This window comes from Momordica charantia (assembly GCF_013281855.1).
Source record: "Momordica charantia cultivar OHB3-1 chromosome 5 unlocalized genomic scaffold, Mcharantia_2.0 BLBB01000005.1, whole genome shotgun sequence".
In the NCBI taxonomy this organism is placed as follows: Eukaryota; Viridiplantae; Streptophyta; class Magnoliopsida; order Cucurbitales; family Cucurbitaceae; genus Momordica; species Momordica charantia.
Window position 1 is genome coordinate 3,282,235 of NW_028275163.1, and position 20,064 is coordinate 3,302,298.

General features: G+C 32.8%; 4 protein-coding genes across 6 annotated transcripts; 2 read left to right on the forward strand and 2 right to left on the reverse strand.

The window, feature by feature from the left end:
* Window positions 1-1,123: 1,123 nt before the first annotated feature.
* LOC111016386 (Pyridoxamine 5'-phosphate oxidase family protein) lies at window positions 1,124-2,905 on the forward strand. Of its 2 annotated transcripts, XM_022291775.2 has the most exons (6): window positions 1,127-1,313; window positions 1,403-1,510; window positions 1,933-1,965; window positions 2,112-2,207; window positions 2,338-2,505; window positions 2,602-2,905. In XM_022291775.2, exons 1-6 carry the CDS (start codon window positions 1,224-1,226, stop codon window positions 2,701-2,703), a joined length of 597 nt encoding a protein of 198 aa, XP_022147467.1. In that variant the 5' UTR covers window positions 1,127-1,223; the 3' UTR covers window positions 2,704-2,905. The 2 variants fall into 2 exon arrangements, with proteins under 2 accessions (XP_022147468.1, XP_022147467.1); XM_022291776.2 differs by lacking the exon at window positions 2,112-2,207 and having other exon boundaries at window positions 1,124-1,313.
* Window positions 2,906-2,999: 94 nt separating this feature from the next.
* On the reverse strand, window positions 3,000-5,291 carry LOC148211160 (krueppel-like factor). The gene is made up of 3 exons (XM_088124591.1): window positions 5,063-5,291; window positions 3,946-4,240; window positions 3,000-3,200 (listed from the first exon to the last, which is right to left on the reverse strand). The coding sequence occupies exons 2-3, from the start codon at window positions 4,193-4,195 to the stop codon at window positions 3,166-3,168; spliced, it is 285 nt and encodes a 94-aa protein (XP_087980717.1). The 5' UTR covers window positions 4,196-4,240; window positions 5,063-5,291; the 3' UTR covers window positions 3,000-3,165.
* A 2,069-nt stretch (window positions 5,292-7,360) lies between these two features.
* On the forward strand, window positions 7,361-9,429 carry DAG2 (Dof-type zinc finger DNA-binding family protein). 2 transcript variants are annotated; one of them, XM_022291747.2, is made up of 3 exons: window positions 7,361-7,516; window positions 7,634-7,989; window positions 8,733-9,429. In XM_022291747.2, exons 2-3 carry the CDS (start codon window positions 7,644-7,646, stop codon window positions 9,002-9,004), a joined length of 618 nt encoding a protein of 205 aa, XP_022147439.1. In that variant the 5' UTR covers window positions 7,361-7,516; window positions 7,634-7,643; the 3' UTR covers window positions 9,005-9,429. The 2 variants fall into 2 exon arrangements, with proteins under 2 accessions (XP_022147439.1, XP_087979800.1); XM_088123674.1 differs by having other exon boundaries at window positions 7,373-7,989; window positions 8,742-9,429.
* Window positions 9,430-12,240: 2,811 nt separating this feature from the next.
* LOC111016349 (uncharacterized) lies at window positions 12,241-18,110 on the reverse strand. The gene is made up of 3 exons (XM_022291726.2): window positions 17,599-18,110; window positions 16,638-16,786; window positions 12,241-12,601 (listed from the first exon to the last, which is right to left on the reverse strand). The coding sequence occupies exons 1-3, from the start codon at window positions 17,782-17,784 to the stop codon at window positions 12,463-12,465; spliced, it is 474 nt and encodes a 157-aa protein (XP_022147418.1). The 5' UTR covers window positions 17,785-18,110; the 3' UTR covers window positions 12,241-12,462.
* Between the last annotated feature and the right edge of the window lie 1,954 nt (window positions 18,111-20,064).

The following is a 20,064-nucleotide window of genomic DNA, read 5'->3' on the forward strand; positions in this document are numbered from 1 at the left end:
ACTCTTTTCCTTGATACTCATTAGACATCTTTTAAAGTTCAACAATTTATTATAGATGCCAACATATGCACACTTCAATGATAATTGACATGTACTATAGTTCTATGATTTTTGTCTTTATAATGACTCCAATTAAGTGTTTTTCCTTTTTTTAAAGAAAAACTAACTAAAAAACACTGATTAAGTTTACTTGCTTAATAATTTCAAAATAAAGCAATTACTAAATATATTATTCAATTTTATTTTAACTACGTGGTATAATAAAATACTCGAATTATTCTTAAAAAAAATCAAATACTCAAATTATACTATCACAATTCAATTATTGGAAGCTCAAAAAAAAAATACACAAACTACCTATAAATACAAATGGTAACTATTAAACCTCAGCAACATATTATTCAATATCAAGTATTTTTAATGTTTTGTTTTTTAATACAATAAATATTGAGGTGAGAGACTGAAATTTCCAGCTTTAACAAGTCTTGATAAGCTATCACAATAAAGAAATTCGTTAAAAGAGATATCTTATCGATTTGTCTTTCAATATGGATTATTTTTCCCTTTCTGTTGTTTCTCATCTGTATCACCTTTAAGAAAGAAAAGAGATATTTGACTTCTCGTCCTATTGATAACTTTGTATCCTATCAAGTATTTTGATTTTGAAGCTTTCGTTTCGATGATAAGATAGCCTCCTAAGAAAAGCTCTCAATCATCCTCAGTGAAAGAAAGCTACGATATAAGAAATGAATGCTATAAAGAAGAACAACACTTGGGAACTGATCACGTTACCAACAGGCAAACGTATAGTTGGATGTAGGTGGATATATATTCTGAAACACAAAACCAATAAATTTATTGTTTTATCTATAAAACTATATTAGATTGATGGCCAGATGTTTAAAATTACACTTAAAATAGATATTTTAAAAATTTTAGAGTACATGTAAAATAGATATTTTAAGTGCCACCTGAAAGTCCAGAGGGTGGAATTGGAACTTAAGAATAATAATAATAATAATAATAATAATAATAAGTTCTTATTCTTAAAAAATCTAAATTGAAAAAAAACTAAAATTAAAAATTAGAAACGAAAATTGATATCCGATATTAATTACTGAAAAGTTGAACTTCGTTCCTGAAAGTACTATTTCTCAGTGATGCACCGAACGGAAATGGGAAATTGAAACCATTAGGCAAATTAGCGAGCGGACAATTGGGAGATGGGATCGGCAGCAGCGCCATGGAAGTCCCTTCTTCTCACTGCTTTGGAATCTAATGGCCACATCAAGCATTCCCAATTCTTGCAGCTCGTACAGCTCTCTCACTATTTCTCTCAAAGCTTAACTACTTTTTTTTTTTTTTTCCTTTCTCACCGTTTCGATTTCGAATTCGTTTTCAGGCAACGGTAGGAGCGAATGGAAGGCCCTCCAATCGCACAGTTGTTTTCAGAGGATTCCAAGAGGGCAGCGATAATATCCAAATCAACACGGATTCTAGAAGTCGCAAGGTTCTTTTACGGGAAGCCTTATATTTCATTTTAAATTGCTTAATTCATACGGCCATTTGTTGTTCTGTGGTTTTTAACGCAATGATTATCTGGGTTTCTGGAATTTTATTGCAATCTGTATTTAGTGTTATTGATTATGTAATGTGGATCCACGTCTATGGCAGTAACAAGACAAGCGATGAATTATGCTCGGTTCCTAACAGGCATTTTCTGGTTCTGTAATCGCGTCTATTGACTCTCTCGATACTGTTGACTCCTCGACCATCCAAGTATCAACAATAGCTTGGATCTTCTAGAACAGAAATATAGCAGATTTTCCTAGTAGAACTTCTGCATTGATTTGTTGGCTGGCAATATGTTTGTGATGAAGTAGATCTGAGTTTTGTCTTTAAAATGAACTTGGCTTTTGGTTGATTCTGCAGGTTGAAGAGCTTAAGAATTGTCCATTTGCTGAGGTATTAATCTCCCTGGCTAGAGAACATAGTATATGATATAAATAATTTCTTCATGAGTCTCTCTAGCTTATTGTATTGAGATTGCTGCTGAAATGTATGTGCCAATTTGAGTCAAAATTTCGATTTTAAATGTTTTAGTCTTTTAGATATGCTGGTATTTCACCGAATCATGGGAGCAATTTCGGATCAGTGGGAGAGTTGAGGTTGTTGATTCATTGTATCCTGATGCTATAAAACTTCAGGTTGTAGGGATGGCCCTTTCCACTTGTAACTTGAAGCTGGTTCTAACTTTTTAGATTTCACTTTTTCACTTTACTCTTGGTGATATTCTCTTGCATATTCTATCATGATCATGCTGAGTTCACATTGCAGCAAAGAGAGAAAGCATGGTCCTCTATTCCTTCAAAGACAAGAATGCAGTATTTGGGACCTAATCCAGGCCTTCCCTATCTTACTGGACAACCAGCCAAGGAAAATCTTCAAGATTCTTCTTCGGGTCCTGTTGATTCATACTGTTTGCTTGTTTTCAATCCTGATCAGGTTTGTAATGTATTTTGTACATGATCATACATTCTCCAATCTCCATCATGTTAATTTTCCATATGTTACTTACCCCTTTCTATCTTTCATTCACAGGTTGATTATGTGAATTTGAAGAGCGAAAAAAGGTTTTTGTATAAAGCGAGTTCGAGTTCAAGAGGGGAGAAGCTGTGGAGTACTGAGAGGATAAACCCTTAGCCACCGACAACGAGCTGCTATCCTAAAGCCAACTGATGCAAATTGTTGTGTTGGTTACAAGTGTTCTAAATAACTTGAAACTCTTTCAGGACTACTGAATACTTTCTTGAATATACTTTCTTGTGTTGCACATTCTCTGTTCTAAAGAAATCATTCAATAATAGTTTCCAGGCTAAGAAATTTCATAGCTTTATGATCTCAACTTCATGGAATGTGCTTCCCAAGCTTACTAGATTGAGTCAACAATCTGATTATACCAGAAATGATTGTGTTTAATGTCACTCGTGCTTGATTGGTGGTTATAACTTCAAAAAAATTATCATTAATGTTTCAAAATTTTGTACAAACTTCATAGAGGCATTAAAAGACACTCCCTCATGTATGCCAAAAGGCCTAAAACTAAGGATTGGCAACAAAACAAAATCCAGAACTTGAATTAAATGACTTTAATACTTCTCAACTCTACTTGTCAAATTCCCAGATGACGCCTCCATCCTCTGCAAGTACACATCAAAAAGAAAAATCAATCACACTGTATACTGACACATATACTTTGAAAAGAGAAAAAAAAAAGAAGTCCTTAAGATATAGCTTCTAGATAAGGTTGATGATATAAGGTTAAATTACAAGTTTAGTCATAAAATTTCATGATTGTGTCAAATAGATCGACATTTTTCCAAATTCAGAGACTTTAACCTTTCACTTTGTGTCTAATAGGTCTATGAATATTAAAAAATGTCTAATAGGTCAATCAAGACTATTAAACACAAAATATAAAGTTCGATGGTGTTTTTAGACACTTAAGTTTGGAGACCTATTAGACAAGAAAACTAAAATCTTATGCCCCGTTTGATAACCATCTTATTTTTTAAAATTAAACTTGTAAACACTACTTTCACATATGTATTTTTATGTTTTCCATCTACTTTTATAAATTGTTTCAAAATCTAAGCTAAATTTTGAAAACTAAAAAAAAAAAAAAAGTAGTTTTTGTTTTTGAAGTTTGGCTAAGAAACATGAAAACATAATAAAAAAATTGTGACAAAACAAACATAATTTTCAAAAACAGAAACTAAAACCCAAATAATTATCAAATAGGGCCTTAGTAACCTATTGATACTCTTCTAGAGTTCAACAACATGCAAGACATTTTGAGATTCATGGACTAAACTTATAATTTAACATCCTTATAATTTAACAATCATAATCTTACTAAGAGTAAGAAGTATATTGAGAGCATACTTTTAACTTTATCATTTATCCAGATCTCCACCAGCATCCCAGCACCAATTCCACCTGCAATAAAGGCCCCATAGAATGCAATGGCAGAGGGAAGGGATCTTCTAGGAAGAAAATAATAATCTGGAATTTGCCTGATTTTTGTTGGACGCCTTTTCTTTATAATGTTTGTAGAGCTGGGATCTTTTTGCATATCGCCACCCACGGCTTTCCAATCAACTCCCTTGAAAGGGTCTTTTGCTTCTTCTCCCATAGCTGCCTGCAGCTTCCCTCTAACTCAATTCTACTGTCCTCCAACCTAAAACAATAAGACTGAGGTTTGAAGATACTTCTTTTTTTGTTGCATAAGAAACTATTTCATTGTAATATGAAATGTACTAAGGGAAGGGGCAGAAAATCTCAACATTGCTAAGAAATTACAGAAAAACTTCGTGTTGGTTGAAAGAGAAGATAACCCATAATCATAAAAATGTTTGGTTAATCTGCACAAAAATAGAGCCATAGAGAACAATATGTCCCACCACCATAGAAGACAATCTCTCTTTTCCCATAAAAATTCTATATAAAAGTTCTATGTTTCTTCCTAACTACAAAGTCCAACGAGGAGTTCTAATAATTTTTTTCCAAGCTTAGCTCCAGCATTCAGAGGGTGACCGTAGAAGCAAAAGTGAATAAGGTTAAAATTAGTCTAAATATGCCAACCAAGGAGGTTATGAACTGAAGGTTAATGTCGGAAAAGCTGGGCAGCAGAAGATGAAAAAGGCAGTCTTCAGTTTCTTCCCCGATTCTGCCGTCATTCGCAGCAAATAATTTAAGCTAATTTACGAAATTTTTATTCGACTACGGATTTCAAGCATTTAACCCCAATTTGTAGATTTGTCTCCCCTCAATCCAAATCCAGTTATGTGATCAAGAACAAAAAAGTAGACAAAATTTAAATCATCACACAAACTCACCATATATCAAAACACTGCATAAATTACAAGTAAGATATGTAGAAAGAAAAATCTAGATTACACGATTTAGATCAAACTACAAAGAGAGGTGAATATCGAAATAGCACAAATCAAAGAAATGGAAAATGAAATTAATGAACTGAAAATTAAAATTAAAATCGTACCAATCTGAAGATGATAAACGAAAGAATCGGTGGGCTGTGAGCCTGCAAGCTGCAACACTGAGTACCGAGAGGTACGAGAACAAGTAGCAGAGCGCCGGAGGTGACGCGGTGAGGCGCAGAGAGAGCGGTGGTCCGGTGGATTGGATTATCGGCGATGAGCATACAGAAAAATAGGGCAATTTTTTTTCTTTAAATTATTTTGTTTTTTTGGTTATTGGGAATAAGATTTGGGGCAATGAAACGGGCCGGGCCGGGCCGGGCCGGGCCGTGGGATGAATGAGTGAATGAACGCTGGATATAAAGAGTATTTTTTTCAATTCCATTCAGGTTAATATTAATTTTCCACCATTAATAAACCGAACAAAATATAAATAAATTTATATATATCATTCATAGAACAAAAAAGAGAGGAAAAAATAGTGGTGGGTTATATTACTCGATTTCTTAATTTATACGTGTTATTATTACGCCTGAAGGGATGGTTTCATTCTTATTAATCCTTTGATCATGAAAATAGTTTTTCTAATTTCCATCTAAGGTTGTTTTTTTTTTTCTTTTTTATCAAGTTTTTGAAAGAAAAAACTTTTGGAATGACATAAAATGGATAATTAAAAATAAGAGGACTATTCTATGAGGATAAATTATCAAATTATTGTTCTAAGACATTTAAACACAAAAATAAATAAATAAAATTGTCATACAAATTAATTTCACATATACTGATACAGAAAATAAAAATTATTATAAATTGAATGAATAGCCAAAATAGATTATGATTAAAAAAAATGCATAAGGTATCAATAAGTCATCTTTTTATGCCAAATGAATTTCAATTTCAACATATACGTTGAGGCCAAAAAATAAAAAACAAAAAAAAAAGAGGGAAAAAAAAATTGCAAACTGGAACTTATTTTCCTATCCAAAACGAGTCGTTTTCATGGAAAAGATAACCCAACAAAACGACACCAAACACACGATAGTTTTCAATCCCGACGCGCATTTCTTGGGTCCCACCGATTCCGTCTTTCTGTCGAGTTAAATTATAAATTTAGTTTATACATTTTCGAGATTTTATTTTTCAAACTCTAAAAAATCCATAATTTTTTCTTAATTTTATTTTGTGTTTCACTAATTCAGTTAAATTCTGTTAGTTCTAATATTTATGTGGCGCACTACAATTTAAGGATTATGTTGTTATGGCGACATGGTACATGACATTATTTGGAAATACATATTGCGTGGCTATTTAAAGACTTTGGATATTAATTATACTAGTTTTGTAAAATTCCAATCTTTTGTCGAAAATAGGCTTAAATACTATTTTAATTCACATATTTTGATTTTTATTTATTATGGTCCTTGTACTTTAAAAAAATGACTAATTTGATCTATATTTGTAAAATTTTAACACAAATTTTATATACATCATAAAAACTTTCAATACAAAATTATAACTATATTTTTAAGAATTTAGTGAGTGAAGTGTGATGCTAAACAATTATTATCCAAAGAAATGAGATAAAATGAAAAAAAAAATTGACTAAAATAGTTACTTTTAAAAAAACGAAAGACTAAAATAGATGTGCTGAAAAAATAGATATTAAAATTAACCAAAGCTAAAAGTAGACGTTTAAAAAGTAAAAAGATCGTCCCAATGAAACAAAGCAAAAAATACAAGAATTAGAATTGCTGTTTAAATCTTGAAAAGAAATATATTTTTTATATTGAAAATAAATATTTATTCTATACTATATATGTAAATATATGTGCTAAAAATAGAAACCAGAATAATTTATAACTAGAAGATCATTATTAACTTTTCTTTTCAAAAGAGATTATCTCCAAAAACAAGACTTTAATAAAGTTGAAAACATAACTATTTAATCACCAATAAGAATGGACTCAAACCAAAAAATTGAAGATTAGTGGGATTAGGTTGTAGATTAATCAGCAAATAAGTTGCTTAAAACCCCAGTTCTACTTACCAAAAAAAAAAGAAAAAAGAAAAAAGAAAAAAAAAGGGAGAGGTTGAGCAATCAAAACGAGATGAATAATTAAAAGCACCATGGTGGAGAAAAGCAGAACAAATAATCAAACCCCACTTTCTTTCTTTCTTTATTTTTTTAAAAATTTTGGAATTTTTAGGTCAAAAAGGAGAAACCCACCACATAGAATTCACATTATTCTTAATTTCCCACCAAAAGAAAAAAAAAAATAATTAACACACGAATTGGGAGTCAATAGATCCCATACAGATTCATAGAATACGACCAAAAAAACATATAAAAACATCGATAATAATCCTAGTGGGATGGTACTACAAGATTAGTCAAAACAAACACACTCCTTTTTTTTTTTTCTTTTACTAAATTACAATTCAGCCGACACAAAACAAACAACCTAAAAAACATTCTTGCTTGCTTCAACGACACTGCCACATTTTCCACACCAAAGGTAATTAATCAACTTTCTCTTGGCCATGCACATTTCAAGTTTTCTTCAAACAAAAAGGTATAAATTTTGTTGTTGATATTACTGTGTTCTTTGTTTTGAATTTTGTGGGGTTGGAAGATTTATACATATGGAGGAGATGATGGGGGCGGGCGGCGGCGGCGGTGGCGGTGGAGGAGGGGAGCGGCCGAAGGGGAGGCCGCAGGAGCAATTGAACTGCCCGAGATGCAAATCAAACAACACCAAATTTTGCTACTACAATAACTACAGCCTTACTCAGCCGCGCTACTTTTGTAAATCTTGCCGCCGGTATTGGACCGAGGGCGGCTCTCTCAGAAACATCCCCGTCGGCGGTGGCTCTCGGAAAAATAGGAAACCGTCGTCCGGTTCAGTTGCTGCGCCCCACCACGCGCTGCCGGCCACGGCGGCGTTCCAACCGCACGACCTCAATCTGGGGTTTCCCCCAACTTCTTCAGGTGAGTTTCGTTTCACTTGTGTTTTAAATTGCTTTAATTTAAATCTATTTCACTTTCCTTTTTCGCCTATTTTGATTCATCTGTTTACTTTAAAGTCCTATACTTCTTAAATTGTTCATTCTAATTATATGCTTAAACAAAACACAATTTTCTTTGGTATATTTTCACTCTTAAACACAAATTTGGACTTTTGCTTAAATTTAAAAATTAAAAACAAATTTGGGAACGTCAGATTTCGAAAGCGTTTTCAAAAATTAGATACGAAACAGAGAAATATTGACCCTCTAACATATGGATAAGTAATGAATTTTACTGAAAAAAAAAATATATATATATATCAAACGAAGTGTTAATGTTATGTTGAAATTTTAGTTGGATCCAAGTCTGTGTGAATACTTTAGACAAGACAACAAAGTAATTCAAAAGAATCTCTTTTTATCTCCCCTTTCACATATCTCATTGTAAAATTCGTATTGAAAGAGAAATCTCTGTTATTTTTGATATGGTATATTAAAAATCCTACCTTTATAAAATAAATGACTTTTTATAATAGATACGAATTATCCCTTTCATTACCAATTAATTTTGAGATAGACTACATAAATATTAATATTCGTAATGGTAGGTTGAGAGGACGAAATAATGACTTTAGGAAAAAAAAAAGAAGTTAAATTTGGGTGTTTGATTATACATATATATATATATTAAAATATTAAAGGAAGTGTTGATTTGTGGTGTTTGAGGTGAGTTAGAGTACGAGGGGGTTCCGGAAAAGAGCGGCGGCGGTGGCGGTGGATTTGGGTGTTACATACCGAATCTGATGCCGTATTCGGCACGTGATCCGGCGGAGGGCCACGGCCACGGAGTGATGCAAATGCAACACAACGGCGGCGGAGGGAGATTCGGATTTTCGTTTTCCGGCGGATCAGTTGAAAATAATAATGGCCAACAATCCTCGGCGGCTACTGCTACTGCGTATTGGAACAATAATAATGGAGGAGGACCCAGCTGGTAGAAACACAATTAATTAAAAACACTTTCAAATTCACAAAACCAACTTAATTAATTACTTACACCAAATCAAAACATTTCTCTCTATATATATGTGTGTTTCTACTCTCCCTCCTTTGTAATTTTTCATCCTTTTTTTTTTTTTTTGGTTGGCTTGGATTGCTTTGTTGTTTGAAGCTTTAATTTGTACTAAAAAAAAGAAATTACTTCTTAACTAACAAATAGCCCCCCAATTGTCTAATTTAGATGTGTGACTATCATATTTCAATAATTTTTGACTTGAATGTAGATATTGGAAGATGTTGATTCATGTCTACTAATAACTGCTGATATAGGTTTGACGTGTTTCAGCCGTGTAAATCTTCTAGAGACATTCTGATGACCTCTTTCAATAATTTCTCAATGGAATTTCTATTGCGTTTCGTTCTATCATATTTTATTAAGACAAACATATAGAAATATCTATCGTTGAGGTGGAAATAGTGAAAGTGAGTGTTCCAGAACTAACACGAATAAGAGTGATTCAAGTAAAACATAAAATTCTAATCATCTAAATCTAAAAAACAATAGGCATTCCGTGGGTTCATTGTGAAATTGCAATAGGTTAAATTATAATAAAATTTTTAAATGAAAAATAAATGTTGGTGAACAATATGGATATCATATTTGAAAATGAGTAGTTTAGACACAATCAAGCTTTCAATTAATCCAAGTACTTGGATAATACTATTTTAATTTACTCATTGATACATTTGATATTTAAGAGTAATTTTAAAAATCGAAAGTAAAAGGATCTAGCAAATTTTGATTTTATATATTAATACAAAAGTATTTATAGTAATTGTCCGACTAAAGCATAACTTAATTAGACAAGACATTAGTAACATCTCTAAAGATCATATATTAGAGTATATAATTCTCTATAATTCATACAGTAACTGTAGTTTATATAACTCAACAACCAACAAAGCATTAGTAATAGAAAATCAACCAAGTAATAAATATATTAACATTTACTTTTTAAGCTTGAGATAATTAAGTTAGGTTAACCTAAACATAGTTTAAATAATTAAAATATGTTGATACTTAAAAAAAGGGTTAAAACACCCATTTTCAATCGAAAATTCGTGAGTTCGAATCGCTACTCATATATTGTATTAAAAAATATTAATAATTAAGTTACAAAGTTTTAAAAACTCCTAATTGTCAAAAGAAAAAATAATAATAAATAATGGTGGTGAATATTAACGAGAAATTCAAAATGGAGGTAGGATAATGATGGTTTCAAAAAAAAGTTGATTTTAGTTTATTATTTGAAGGGGAAAAGTTGTTTTTATTTAATTCTTTCGAAATGGAGACCATAATGAGATTCGTCCACTCCTAATTATGGTGAAATTTTCTATATAAATAAACTTTACTTTATTCATGGAAGCTACTGATATTTATAATTATGAGAGCCTTCTAATTATTTCTATCTTACTCAAGTGTTTATATTGTTGGGTCATCTCTCTTCATGATTTCATACTTCAAGAAATTAAAAAGCAATGCCCTTATTATTGATTTTTTTTTTATGGGGCCATATGCCATAACTATTATTATTATATATTTTTTTTGCAAAGGTATGTGGCATAATTAATTTGTATGACTACTTTTTTCATAAATTATAATATAAGTCAATGTACAAACACTTAATTTACTATCATTTCATAACAAGAAATTTCAAGTTTTTTTTAGTACACAATAAATTTCACGTTGGAGTATACTGTACGTGGTCATAATAAATTCTCTCTAAGTAGAGATTTAAATACACTCATTATATCGTAAAAATGTATAAAAGTGAGAATAAATCAACTTAAGAATAATTCAAACCATTAATTACAAAGTTGTAAAAAATTAAAATTCGCATCATAATTAAGTTGACTTGAGATTGTGAAAAAAATTAATTGATTTACCAAAGTTGAATTCAACAAGTCAATTACCAATTACAAAGCATTGGTTAACTAATTTTTACTGTTGTGAAATTGTTATTAATAACCAACATTCATCCTTCCCATGGATAACTTCCTAATAGTAATTAGTAAAGCACTAATTGAGATTCAATAAGTTAAAAAATAAAAAAAGAAATAAATGAAATGAAATATTTACTTTTTAAAAGATAAAGCAAAAAAGTTGACTTATAAAGCAATCTTTCTTTCGCGTGTGTATTATAAGTATTATTTGTGATATCAAAAAGTAGTCAAATTTAAACGAGACATGAGTGCGACACAAGTAAAGTAATGAATGGAAAAGATAAGATAATGTGTTTCGTTCATGAACTCCACTTCAAAAAGAAGCTCAATGAAATAAATAAATAAAAAAATAAAACCAAAAGGTTAATGAGCAATTTACATTTTTACTCAAATAAATCCCAAGTTTTACTCTTTACCAGCCCCAGTAAAAAAGGATGACATCTTTACCAACTCCCATTTTCTTTTCAAGTGTTTTGCTTAATTTCCACTACTGATTTTTACTCCAAATGCATGCTTTTCAATGCATGAAAAGGAGAGGAAGGAGTGAGACAATTACCCTCTCAAATGTCCAAAAAGATATATAGAAAAATAAATATTTAAAACTTTTTCCCCTGTTTCCCCCCTAATTTATAGAATGGAAAGATATTATATATAAAAAAGTTATAAGATGAGAATTTACCCCTTCCTATAAAGATTTATGGCTCCAGTATTCTTATTCTGATCCTCTTCTTTTCGTTTTATTCTTGTTTCCCTGCCAAACACTGCCTAATTAGCCTCAACTTAGAACTTCAATTACAAAACTTCTTGCATGGAAACAGAGCAATTTCACTTCAATGGAAACCATCCAATACTTCAGAGTTAGAAAGCCTGCGACAGAAGATAGCTACATGTCTAGTTTTTAATCAACTTCATTCGAATTTATTATTTCCTGCTCCGGGTCTGTTAAGGAATGTGACATAAATCATGGTTCATATAACCAGACATATAAGAGAAGAGTAAGCGACTCCAAGATGAGTTTTTGATGGTAGAAGAACTAACTCTGCCAAATTTGAGGATTACATTATCGACCAAAAGGTCGGAGGTTCGAATCCTCAACCTATGTTGTTGAACTCCAAAAAGAAAGAGAGAAACAAACTCTGTCGGCACAAGATGGAGAAGAAACAAGTAGGAATTAAGAAGTGTTGTCACAATAGGGAAAAAAAGACTTTATAAGCTTGAAAACAGGGCAGAGTGAAACTCAAATGCATCACATTTTTTCTACTGTATAAAAGATAATTGCATTTACTTATTCAATAAGCAACAGGTGGAACAAGCAGTCGGTACAAAAAAGCTACAAATTTTTCAGTATCCTTCCAGTCCCAACTACTATACAAAGATATAACATTTTACCAGATCAAAGACAAGGGCGAGAAGCTCTTTGGCAAGTCGAACTGAAAATCTCTTGATGCGAGCTTCACTTGTCGGCATTGATTCCAAAGATACGTACCTTGTGCATATGGGGAAACTTTGCAATAACTAGAACAATTACTGCAAGACTGTTGAGAAATAACATTGGATGTTGATAGTCAGTTGTGTGTGAGGCTATCAAGTACCTGCAGAATAAGAAGAAAATATGAATGGAGTTCCTTTTTGATGACCTAGTAATAGATATAGTTATCTAGCATTCGGGGGTATGTATGCTTAAAGGCTGATTACACCGAGAAATGCAGCTGCCGTTTGACAACCATTTCATTTTCTATTCTCTATTTTAAAAAATTATGCTTCTTTGTATACAATTTTATTAGCAAGGTCTTCACCTCTCTTCAAGAGACATATTCGAAATCTTAACCAAATTTCAAAAACAATTGTTTTCAAAATGTGGCCTAGATTTTGAAAAATGTTTACAAAAACTATATAACAAAAAAAGGAAAATATTGGGTGAAAGTAATATTTCTAAGCTTAATTTTTAAAAACAAAATGGTTATCAAAGAGGCATGTAGTAAGTAAAACTTCATCTTTGGAAGAATTCGAAGAAAAATGCATACTTTATTTTGAATGTTTAAGCATGAACAGGGTCAAAGTACTGAAGGAAAAAAGATTCCAAGGGGTTTAGGGCAGTTATTCAAATTAAAATCATTCTATTCCCTGAGTCTCTGACTTGAGTTTTGCATCTATAGCCTCCATCAAGCAAGATCCTTTGGAAAATTTTGATCTCTAAGAAGTGCAAAATTGTTATTTGGTCGTTAAAGTTTGGGTGATATTATTACTCGTGACGAAATTCAGAGGACCCTACATCTTGCCTCAGTCGAGTTGGTGCAGTCTTTGTAAGAACAGCTCAAAGACCTGATGAGATCTCTTGCTCCTACGTGGTGGATCTGTGGACAAAGCTTTTTCCACTGCAAAGGCTGTTGTTTCTGTTCTAATGTTTCTGTGGTTACAATTTTGAAAACAGTGCTAACAGTATTGTTGCCTAATGGGAGGAACAAAAGAATTTTCTACTGTTCCAAAGGAAGTCCTGAAGAATTTTCAACAAATCAAATACATCATCATCTTTATAATTTTACTATGAAATTTTGTAATTTTCTTTGACTAGTTGGAAGCAGTGTAGAACTCTCCAAGCATTTGAAGAGTTAAACAACAGGGATATACTTAATATAACCAAAACTCTACAGTGCCTTTAATTTAAATTAAGATGACACCGAATTGCCTGTATCACACCCTCTCATAATGCAGTAAAAATTGTGGCACACTGTCAGTACGCCTTCAGCAATGTGAAACCAATACAAAAGAGCAATCATGAATCTGAGGCAACTTCACATACAAAATCTCAGAAATCATAAAAGTTGCACAAATGGAACCAGCATAAAATAACAAGGCTGAAAAACCACGCTACCGTAGAAACATCAGCATGTGCATACACACACACACATTCATTTTTAATGGGAAAACTAAATTTTCATGAAAAGGGAACGGGGCTTGACCCAAAACCAATTGGGTTACAAAAAATTCTTCCCATAGGTGTTAATAGAGTTAGAAAATGAATCGTAGTTAAAAAAGGAATATATTAAGAGAGCACCAAATGGGGGCCCCTAAATTGAGATTCTAGAACTCCTCTACAAAGGCTGTGAAAAATTCAATTGTTTATTTACATCAAAAGTTCCCAAAGAAGAATTTTGTAGCAGAATTCCATAGCACCTTCCCTTTTTGTTTAAAATTGTGGCTATAAAATAATTGAGTCAAGGTCAAGCCTTGAAGAGTTGAACGAGGAGCTCGCCAATAAACAATGGATGTGCCCAAAAGGTGCTACCATAAGGATTGAATGTAAGAGCAATGCAAGAAAAGGTGCTTTGATGAGTTTCTAAGACAGACAACAGCAGTTAGGTAAAATCTAGCAGTGAGGATTCCTTCTTTGGATAATATCATAGTACCAGTGCCCCCAGAGCAAGAGTCCAAAGGAAGAATTTGATCTTTTTCGGAGTGCCTTTTTCAAAAGAACTATTAGAAATGTTAGTTCTGTTCTCTTATTAAAAGAAAAGGATGTTAATCCTGTTCGTGAAATGTAGCATAAGAAGAGTCTAGATCCACACCACACCACACCAAATTATCCTCCTGTTGGTTATAACAGAAACCTTGAATATTCTACTCCTAGGTCTCTCCATCAAAATGTGGTCTAATAAAATTGAGAAATCAGACACAGCTCTCCTGATTCCAACAATCCTCAACTGAAGAGGTCCTTGGAGCTAGATATCTGAAGAAGTCTGGAAAACCACTTTAAGCAGGAGGTCTAGAGCCCATCATGATGCAGAAGCAGATATTGTTTCCATTTCAAATTCTAAAGCAAATGGCTTTAGGTCCCAAGGGGCAGCCCGGTTGGCAAGGGTTTGGGGTCTCTTGGTCACACTGGCTTAGAGGTCTCAAGTTCGAACTTTCCAATGAGCTTAATATAAAAAACCTTTGATGTCTCCCGGGTCCGGTGTAGGCGTGCGTGCCTCTGGGTATAGGGGAGCAAAAGCTCCGACTCCCAGTTATCCAAAAAAAAATATCAAATGGCTTTAGACCAAACCAAACTACAAATTTCCATGGACATCCGCTACCAACCAAGCCTCCTCTGTCCACCACCTAAATGCTTGTGATAACATCCACATGTCTGATAGGATCAGACATCTTTCCTAAACAGCGAGACAATAGCTGCTACCTTTTAGAAGTGAGAAAGGAAATCAAGCAATACCAAACCAAGCATGATTCCAGTATTTCTAAATTTTGGCAAACATTTAGGAGAAGAAAATTTTTAGTTCAGATTCAGTGAAGGTCAGGTTAGTATGATCCAAACAAAATCAAAACAACAGCCTTAAGAAAACAAATTTTAGCATTTTGGAACCACCCTCCCTCTCTCAATATCAGCCAGCTCAAAACAGGTTCCATAGCAAACTTCCGCTATGATGCACCTCTCCCTCCCAATTGACTCTCAGGCTTTTCCCAGAGTGCCTCGCACATGGTAGCAAGTTGAAGTTGAGTCGAGTTAGGATAACCAGATATGTACGATCACCATGAAATTCATAAGCAAAGTATAGTATTACAACTACTCAAGCACTCTCCCTCTCATCCCTCATCTTTTTCCTTAATCATTTCTCACTCTTAATCCTCTCAGTCTCTCCCTATATTCATGTTTAATTTAGTTATTTCCAGTTACAGCTTGTAACACTTCAAATCTAAGTTGCATCTAAGACTAACTACACTCCAACGATTTTGATGTTTTGTTCCCATGGTGGCTAAGATTTCAAGTTCTACGTAATAAGAAGCTGAAACATTCTAACCCCTAGCATTCGAAATCAAAATTGGACAGTTTGGAGTATTGAATTGGTTTTTATAGATTGGATTTGGGAAGAAATATATATAATGGGAAATAATCAGATGAAGGCCAAGTTAATGATAAGAACTGTTGAAACACCAGTCGAAACAGAATGAAGCATAACACACACTTTGCTTGGTTCAGCTTTGTTGGCCCGGTAAGGTTTTCCACTAAAAAGAACCAATCTACCCCACTACTTCCTCGCATGAAAATATGAAGATCTCCAAATGCCAAAATTGAATTCCAAATTTTTGCAGCACCAACCATCATCTTATTACTTTCCTTGCAAAGTAATAGAAAAATTACAGATGAAAGATACTAATAAGAGGAAGTAGGATCTAGAACCTTTAATGAAGTGAGATATGTCATTATCACTTCCAAAGGACCAATTGCACCACCCCTACACCCACTTCCTTTATGAAAATTAGCAGAGGTAGCCAGATGAGCATTCTATTTCCTAATAGAAAATTTTAAAGCAAATTTCACATGTTGGAAAAAGAGATGGAGACCCATAGATTCAACCAAGAGTTACAGCAGTCAAAGCCTGTTAATGTGAGCGTCACTACCTAAGATATAGCTCAAAAGTTTGCTAACTATAAAATATTGAAAGTTAGGAAATGATCCCTAGTTAGTCTGCAGAACTCTTCAATCAATCATTAGAACTAGAAGAACTAGGAAGATAAAGTATCCATATCAGATAAATACTGCATAAATAAACACACAGCAATATTGGATAGAACATAGAATAAAAGCAGTTTGAAATTTGATTTCAGAGTTGCCTTGTATAATGGAAAACTTACAGCACCACGGGAACAACAGTCAAGAATTTCCTGTTGCGGGTAAGCTGCTTTCCATTATCTATCTGCTCCCACCACGTCAATCTATTGTAGATCCCCTGGTCTTCAGCAAATGGTGTCCCTTTCTTCCAATGGAAGAAGTGGTAAGTGACCTGAAGCAAAGGACACTCCTCTCCATCATTTTATATAAATTAATGAGCTCATTAACTTCAAAGAATGGAGCAAAAGAACGTTCTAAATCATTCTAAGCAGTTCGATGGCAGAGTTCTAAATCATTGAAGTGGGTACGTCCAAACCGTTGGAGACAATGTTCACCGACTCCACCCAAGATCCACATTTACACATAAAAACATGTATGGCAGTGTATATCAAACATTAAACTGAACAGTTTATAATCTTTTCAAAAATTGCTAATCGCATTTCACTCGTTTATCTCCGCAAAAAAATTTTTGTACCACTAAACAACTGCCTAAGAGTACAGGTCAATGGGTCGAGGCTTGAAATAAAACAATCATGGGAAAAGGTTATAAAAATTAAAGATGATGGAATGTTTATCTACCCTACCATACGCCTCTCCACAAGAATCCAAAGACAAACATCTGAAACAGTAAAACTCTAACAGAAGATAATAATCTCCTCCATATCAAAATTACTTGAATGCAAGTATGACCAAAGCAAGCGCGAATTCATTATCAAAGCCACAACAGTTGGCTATCTTTCTTTTGTTCAGACAAAATCAACCAAACGAATCTCTCCCGAATCCGAACCTCCACAAAAAGATTAAATGACGGGGACTAAAGCAGCATAGACCAATACACAAACACTAAAACCAAGCCGCAAAGGATGGCCCAATAAATGAATTGCACAAGTCAACAACAATCCCACGTCCAATGATGATATCACGGGAAGGCAATAAAAACCCAGATCAAAAAAATAACAAAAGAAGAAATTTCGATGCACATACAGCGAAATGAGAGAGATTGACGATGGTCCAGGCCATGCCAGGAGAGCAGCCAAATACGGAGAGGACGAGAACCCAGGCGAAGAACAGAATGAGAATATAGGTGGTCCAAACACCGGGATACAGGAACCATTCTGTGTTCCTATTCAGATCCGCCGGAGGCACAGCCTTCACATAGAGATTAGCCATCGACCCAGATTCTGATTTTTGTTCCGATACACTGCTGATGAGGGAAAATCCAACCTTCTTACCTTGGGATTTGACTGAGACAAATGATCAAATTCGCAAATCAGATTGAAGCGTTTGATCGCGTGCTCAGTAGTTCAAAATATTAAAAGCGAAACCCAGATAGCTTTCTAGGTATGGTTCTTCTTCGTGGGGTTGGACCAATGATCGAAAAACAGAGCTTAAAATTGGTAACCAAGCTCTTGATGATAATAAAGCACTATAACGACACTTATCCACCGCCCCTAACAAGAAATATAATTTAGGTCTGACTAATTATGAGGAGTTTATTCCTTCAAATTTCTTTTTTTCCCTTTCCTTTTCAACAATTTATAGCCTTAGAATAACATATTATGAAGCAATCAACCTGCTGTCAATTTCTGCCCATTTCGTCTATCCATTCATTTCTCTATTATTTTAAAACATTTAATGTTTTTGTTTAATTAAAAAGTGCCGGTGCCAAAATCTTAAATAAATAGTTTCAAGCAGATTAATTCAAATTTTAATGATAACATAAGGATACGAGAAGGATAGGAGATTTGGTTTCCTTTTTTTTCTTTTTAAAATATGCTAGAATATTTATTTAGTTTAGTCTCTATATTTTGGAAAAGTTTATTTTAGTACATTTACTTTTAAAAAATGGTCATTTTAGTCCTTTCATTTTCCATTTTTATCTCATTTATTTCGATCAAAATTTTAACATGATGATGATACTTCACTTACTAAATTTCTTGTGATGTAACTACAAATCTACGTTAAAGAGTATCCATTGCGTATAAAAAATTGTGTCAAAATTTTATAAATGAGAAAGAAAAAATTATCACTTTTTAAATGTATATGAGCCAAATAAAACGTTTTGAAAGTATAGAAACTAAATTGAACAAAAATTTAAAATACATTGATCAAAATATTATTTTGAAAGTACATGAATCGAAATATACTAAAGCCAGAAGGACAACCACATAAAAATATCTAAACATTTTAAAATTAATTTATTTAGTAGTAATTGAAGGAGAGAGGTTGTGACTTGTGAAGGGTTTACATCATAAATTAAAGAATTTAGTTGTGGATTTGTTAGGGAGTTGGGAAGCAAATTTTGAATGAAAACATTTTTTTTTTCTTTGCTTAAAACTTAGGTAGAAGCTTCCTAACCAACAAATTATGTGGCAAATATTATTATACAATATACAAATTTGTTTAATGAAATTCTCATGGCACTCATTTTTTCCTTTTTGAAAAAAGAAAAGTGATTGTAATTATATAAGCAAATTGCAAAGCTATCACATTTAAAAAAAATGTGTATCTCATTTAATTTCCAAAGAAGATTGTATGGCAATGGTACATCATCTTCTTGTGTGAATACACATTATTTATCAGTCACATGATGCTATTGAAAAGAAGATTGATGACTCATTGTGGTTCAAATAGTTTAACTAAAACGCAAAGCAAAGGGCCTAAAGGCATCTTTAAGGAGCCTCAAGTAGGATACCTTTGAAAAATGAAGAATATGATGAATGATTATTGTCCATCAAAGCATATATGAACCTTTTGGGATATCAATTTAGAAAAATCTAAAAATGGGAACAAGAAATAAGAAACTTTATTTTGTTGTTTCTAAAATTCCTACAAGATTTTGCAGACGTTTCTTAAAAATGAGAAACAAGAAACAAAAACAGATACCTAACGTGAAGTTTAAAAATAAGTTAGACCAATGTTTCAAATCAATAAGTATTTTTCTCATAGCAGAGTGGATTACAATCCAAAACGACGAATACTGATGTTTGACTACTTAACTATGATTAGTATGATAGAAAAAGCTTTAACTTGCAATATTTAATATTGGATGTTCAGTTAAATTATAAATTTGGTCTCTTAACCTAGAGAGTTGTGTTTGATAAATCCCTAAATCTTTAATTTTGTGACTAATAGATCCTTAAACTTCAACAAGTGTTTAACGAGTCTACAAACTTTTAATACTATCAAATAGATCCATAGACTTTAAAGAACTTTAAAAGTGTCTGAGGCAAAGATTTATTACAAAGTTCAAAGAACGAGAGAAATTTTAAGGGTAAAATGACACTTTTAACCCTAAATTGTTGTTCAAAGATCATGTCAATCCTATCCAATCATGTGGAGCACATTACAAGTAGTGTTATGTAACCAATGATGATCTATTAAAAGTGATACAAACATATATTGAAAACAGGAAAGAGAGGAAGAGAATATAACAGAAATCTAAAAAGA

Bases quoted from the DNA above. Each gene is read 5' to 3' on its own strand.
- LOC111016349 (XM_022291726.2), bottom strand. From the start codon at position 17,784: ATGGCTAATCTCTATGTGAAGGCTGTGCCTCCGGCGGATCTGAATAGG. The intron at 16,787-17,598 runs GTATGTGCATCG...CCTTTGCTTCAG, and splicing joins TCAATCTCTCTCATTTCGCT to GTCACTTACCACTTCTTCCA. The intron at 12,602-16,637 runs GTAAGTTTTCCA...CTTATTCTGCAG, and splicing joins ACTGTTGTTCCCGTGGTGCT to GTACTTGATAGCCTCACACA.
- LOC111016386 (XM_022291775.2), top strand. From the start codon at position 1,224: ATGGGATCGGCAGCAGCGCCATGGAAGTCCCTTCTTCTCACTGCTTTG. The intron at 1,314-1,402 runs GTACAGCTCTCT...ATTCGTTTTCAG, and splicing joins ATTCCCAATTCTTGCAGCTC to GCAACGGTAGGAGCGAATGG. The intron at 1,966-2,111 runs GTATTAATCTCC...TTAGTCTTTTAG, and splicing joins AGAATTGTCCATTTGCTGAG to ATATGCTGGTATTTCACCGA.
- DAG2 (XM_022291747.2), top strand. From the start codon at position 7,644: ATGGAGGAGATGATGGGGGCGGGCGGCGGCGGCGGTGGCGGTGGAGGA. The intron at 7,990-8,732 runs GTGAGTTTCGTT...GTGGTGTTTGAG, and splicing joins GTTTCCCCCAACTTCTTCAG to GTGAGTTAGAGTACGAGGGG.
- LOC148211160 (XM_088124591.1), bottom strand. From the start codon at position 4,195: ATGGGAGAAGAAGCAAAAGACCCTTTCAAGGGAGTTGATTGGAAAGCC. The intron at 3,201-3,945 runs GTATGCTCTCAA...GTGTACTTGCAG, and splicing joins GATAAATGATAAAGTTAAAA to AGGATGGAGGCGTCATCTGG.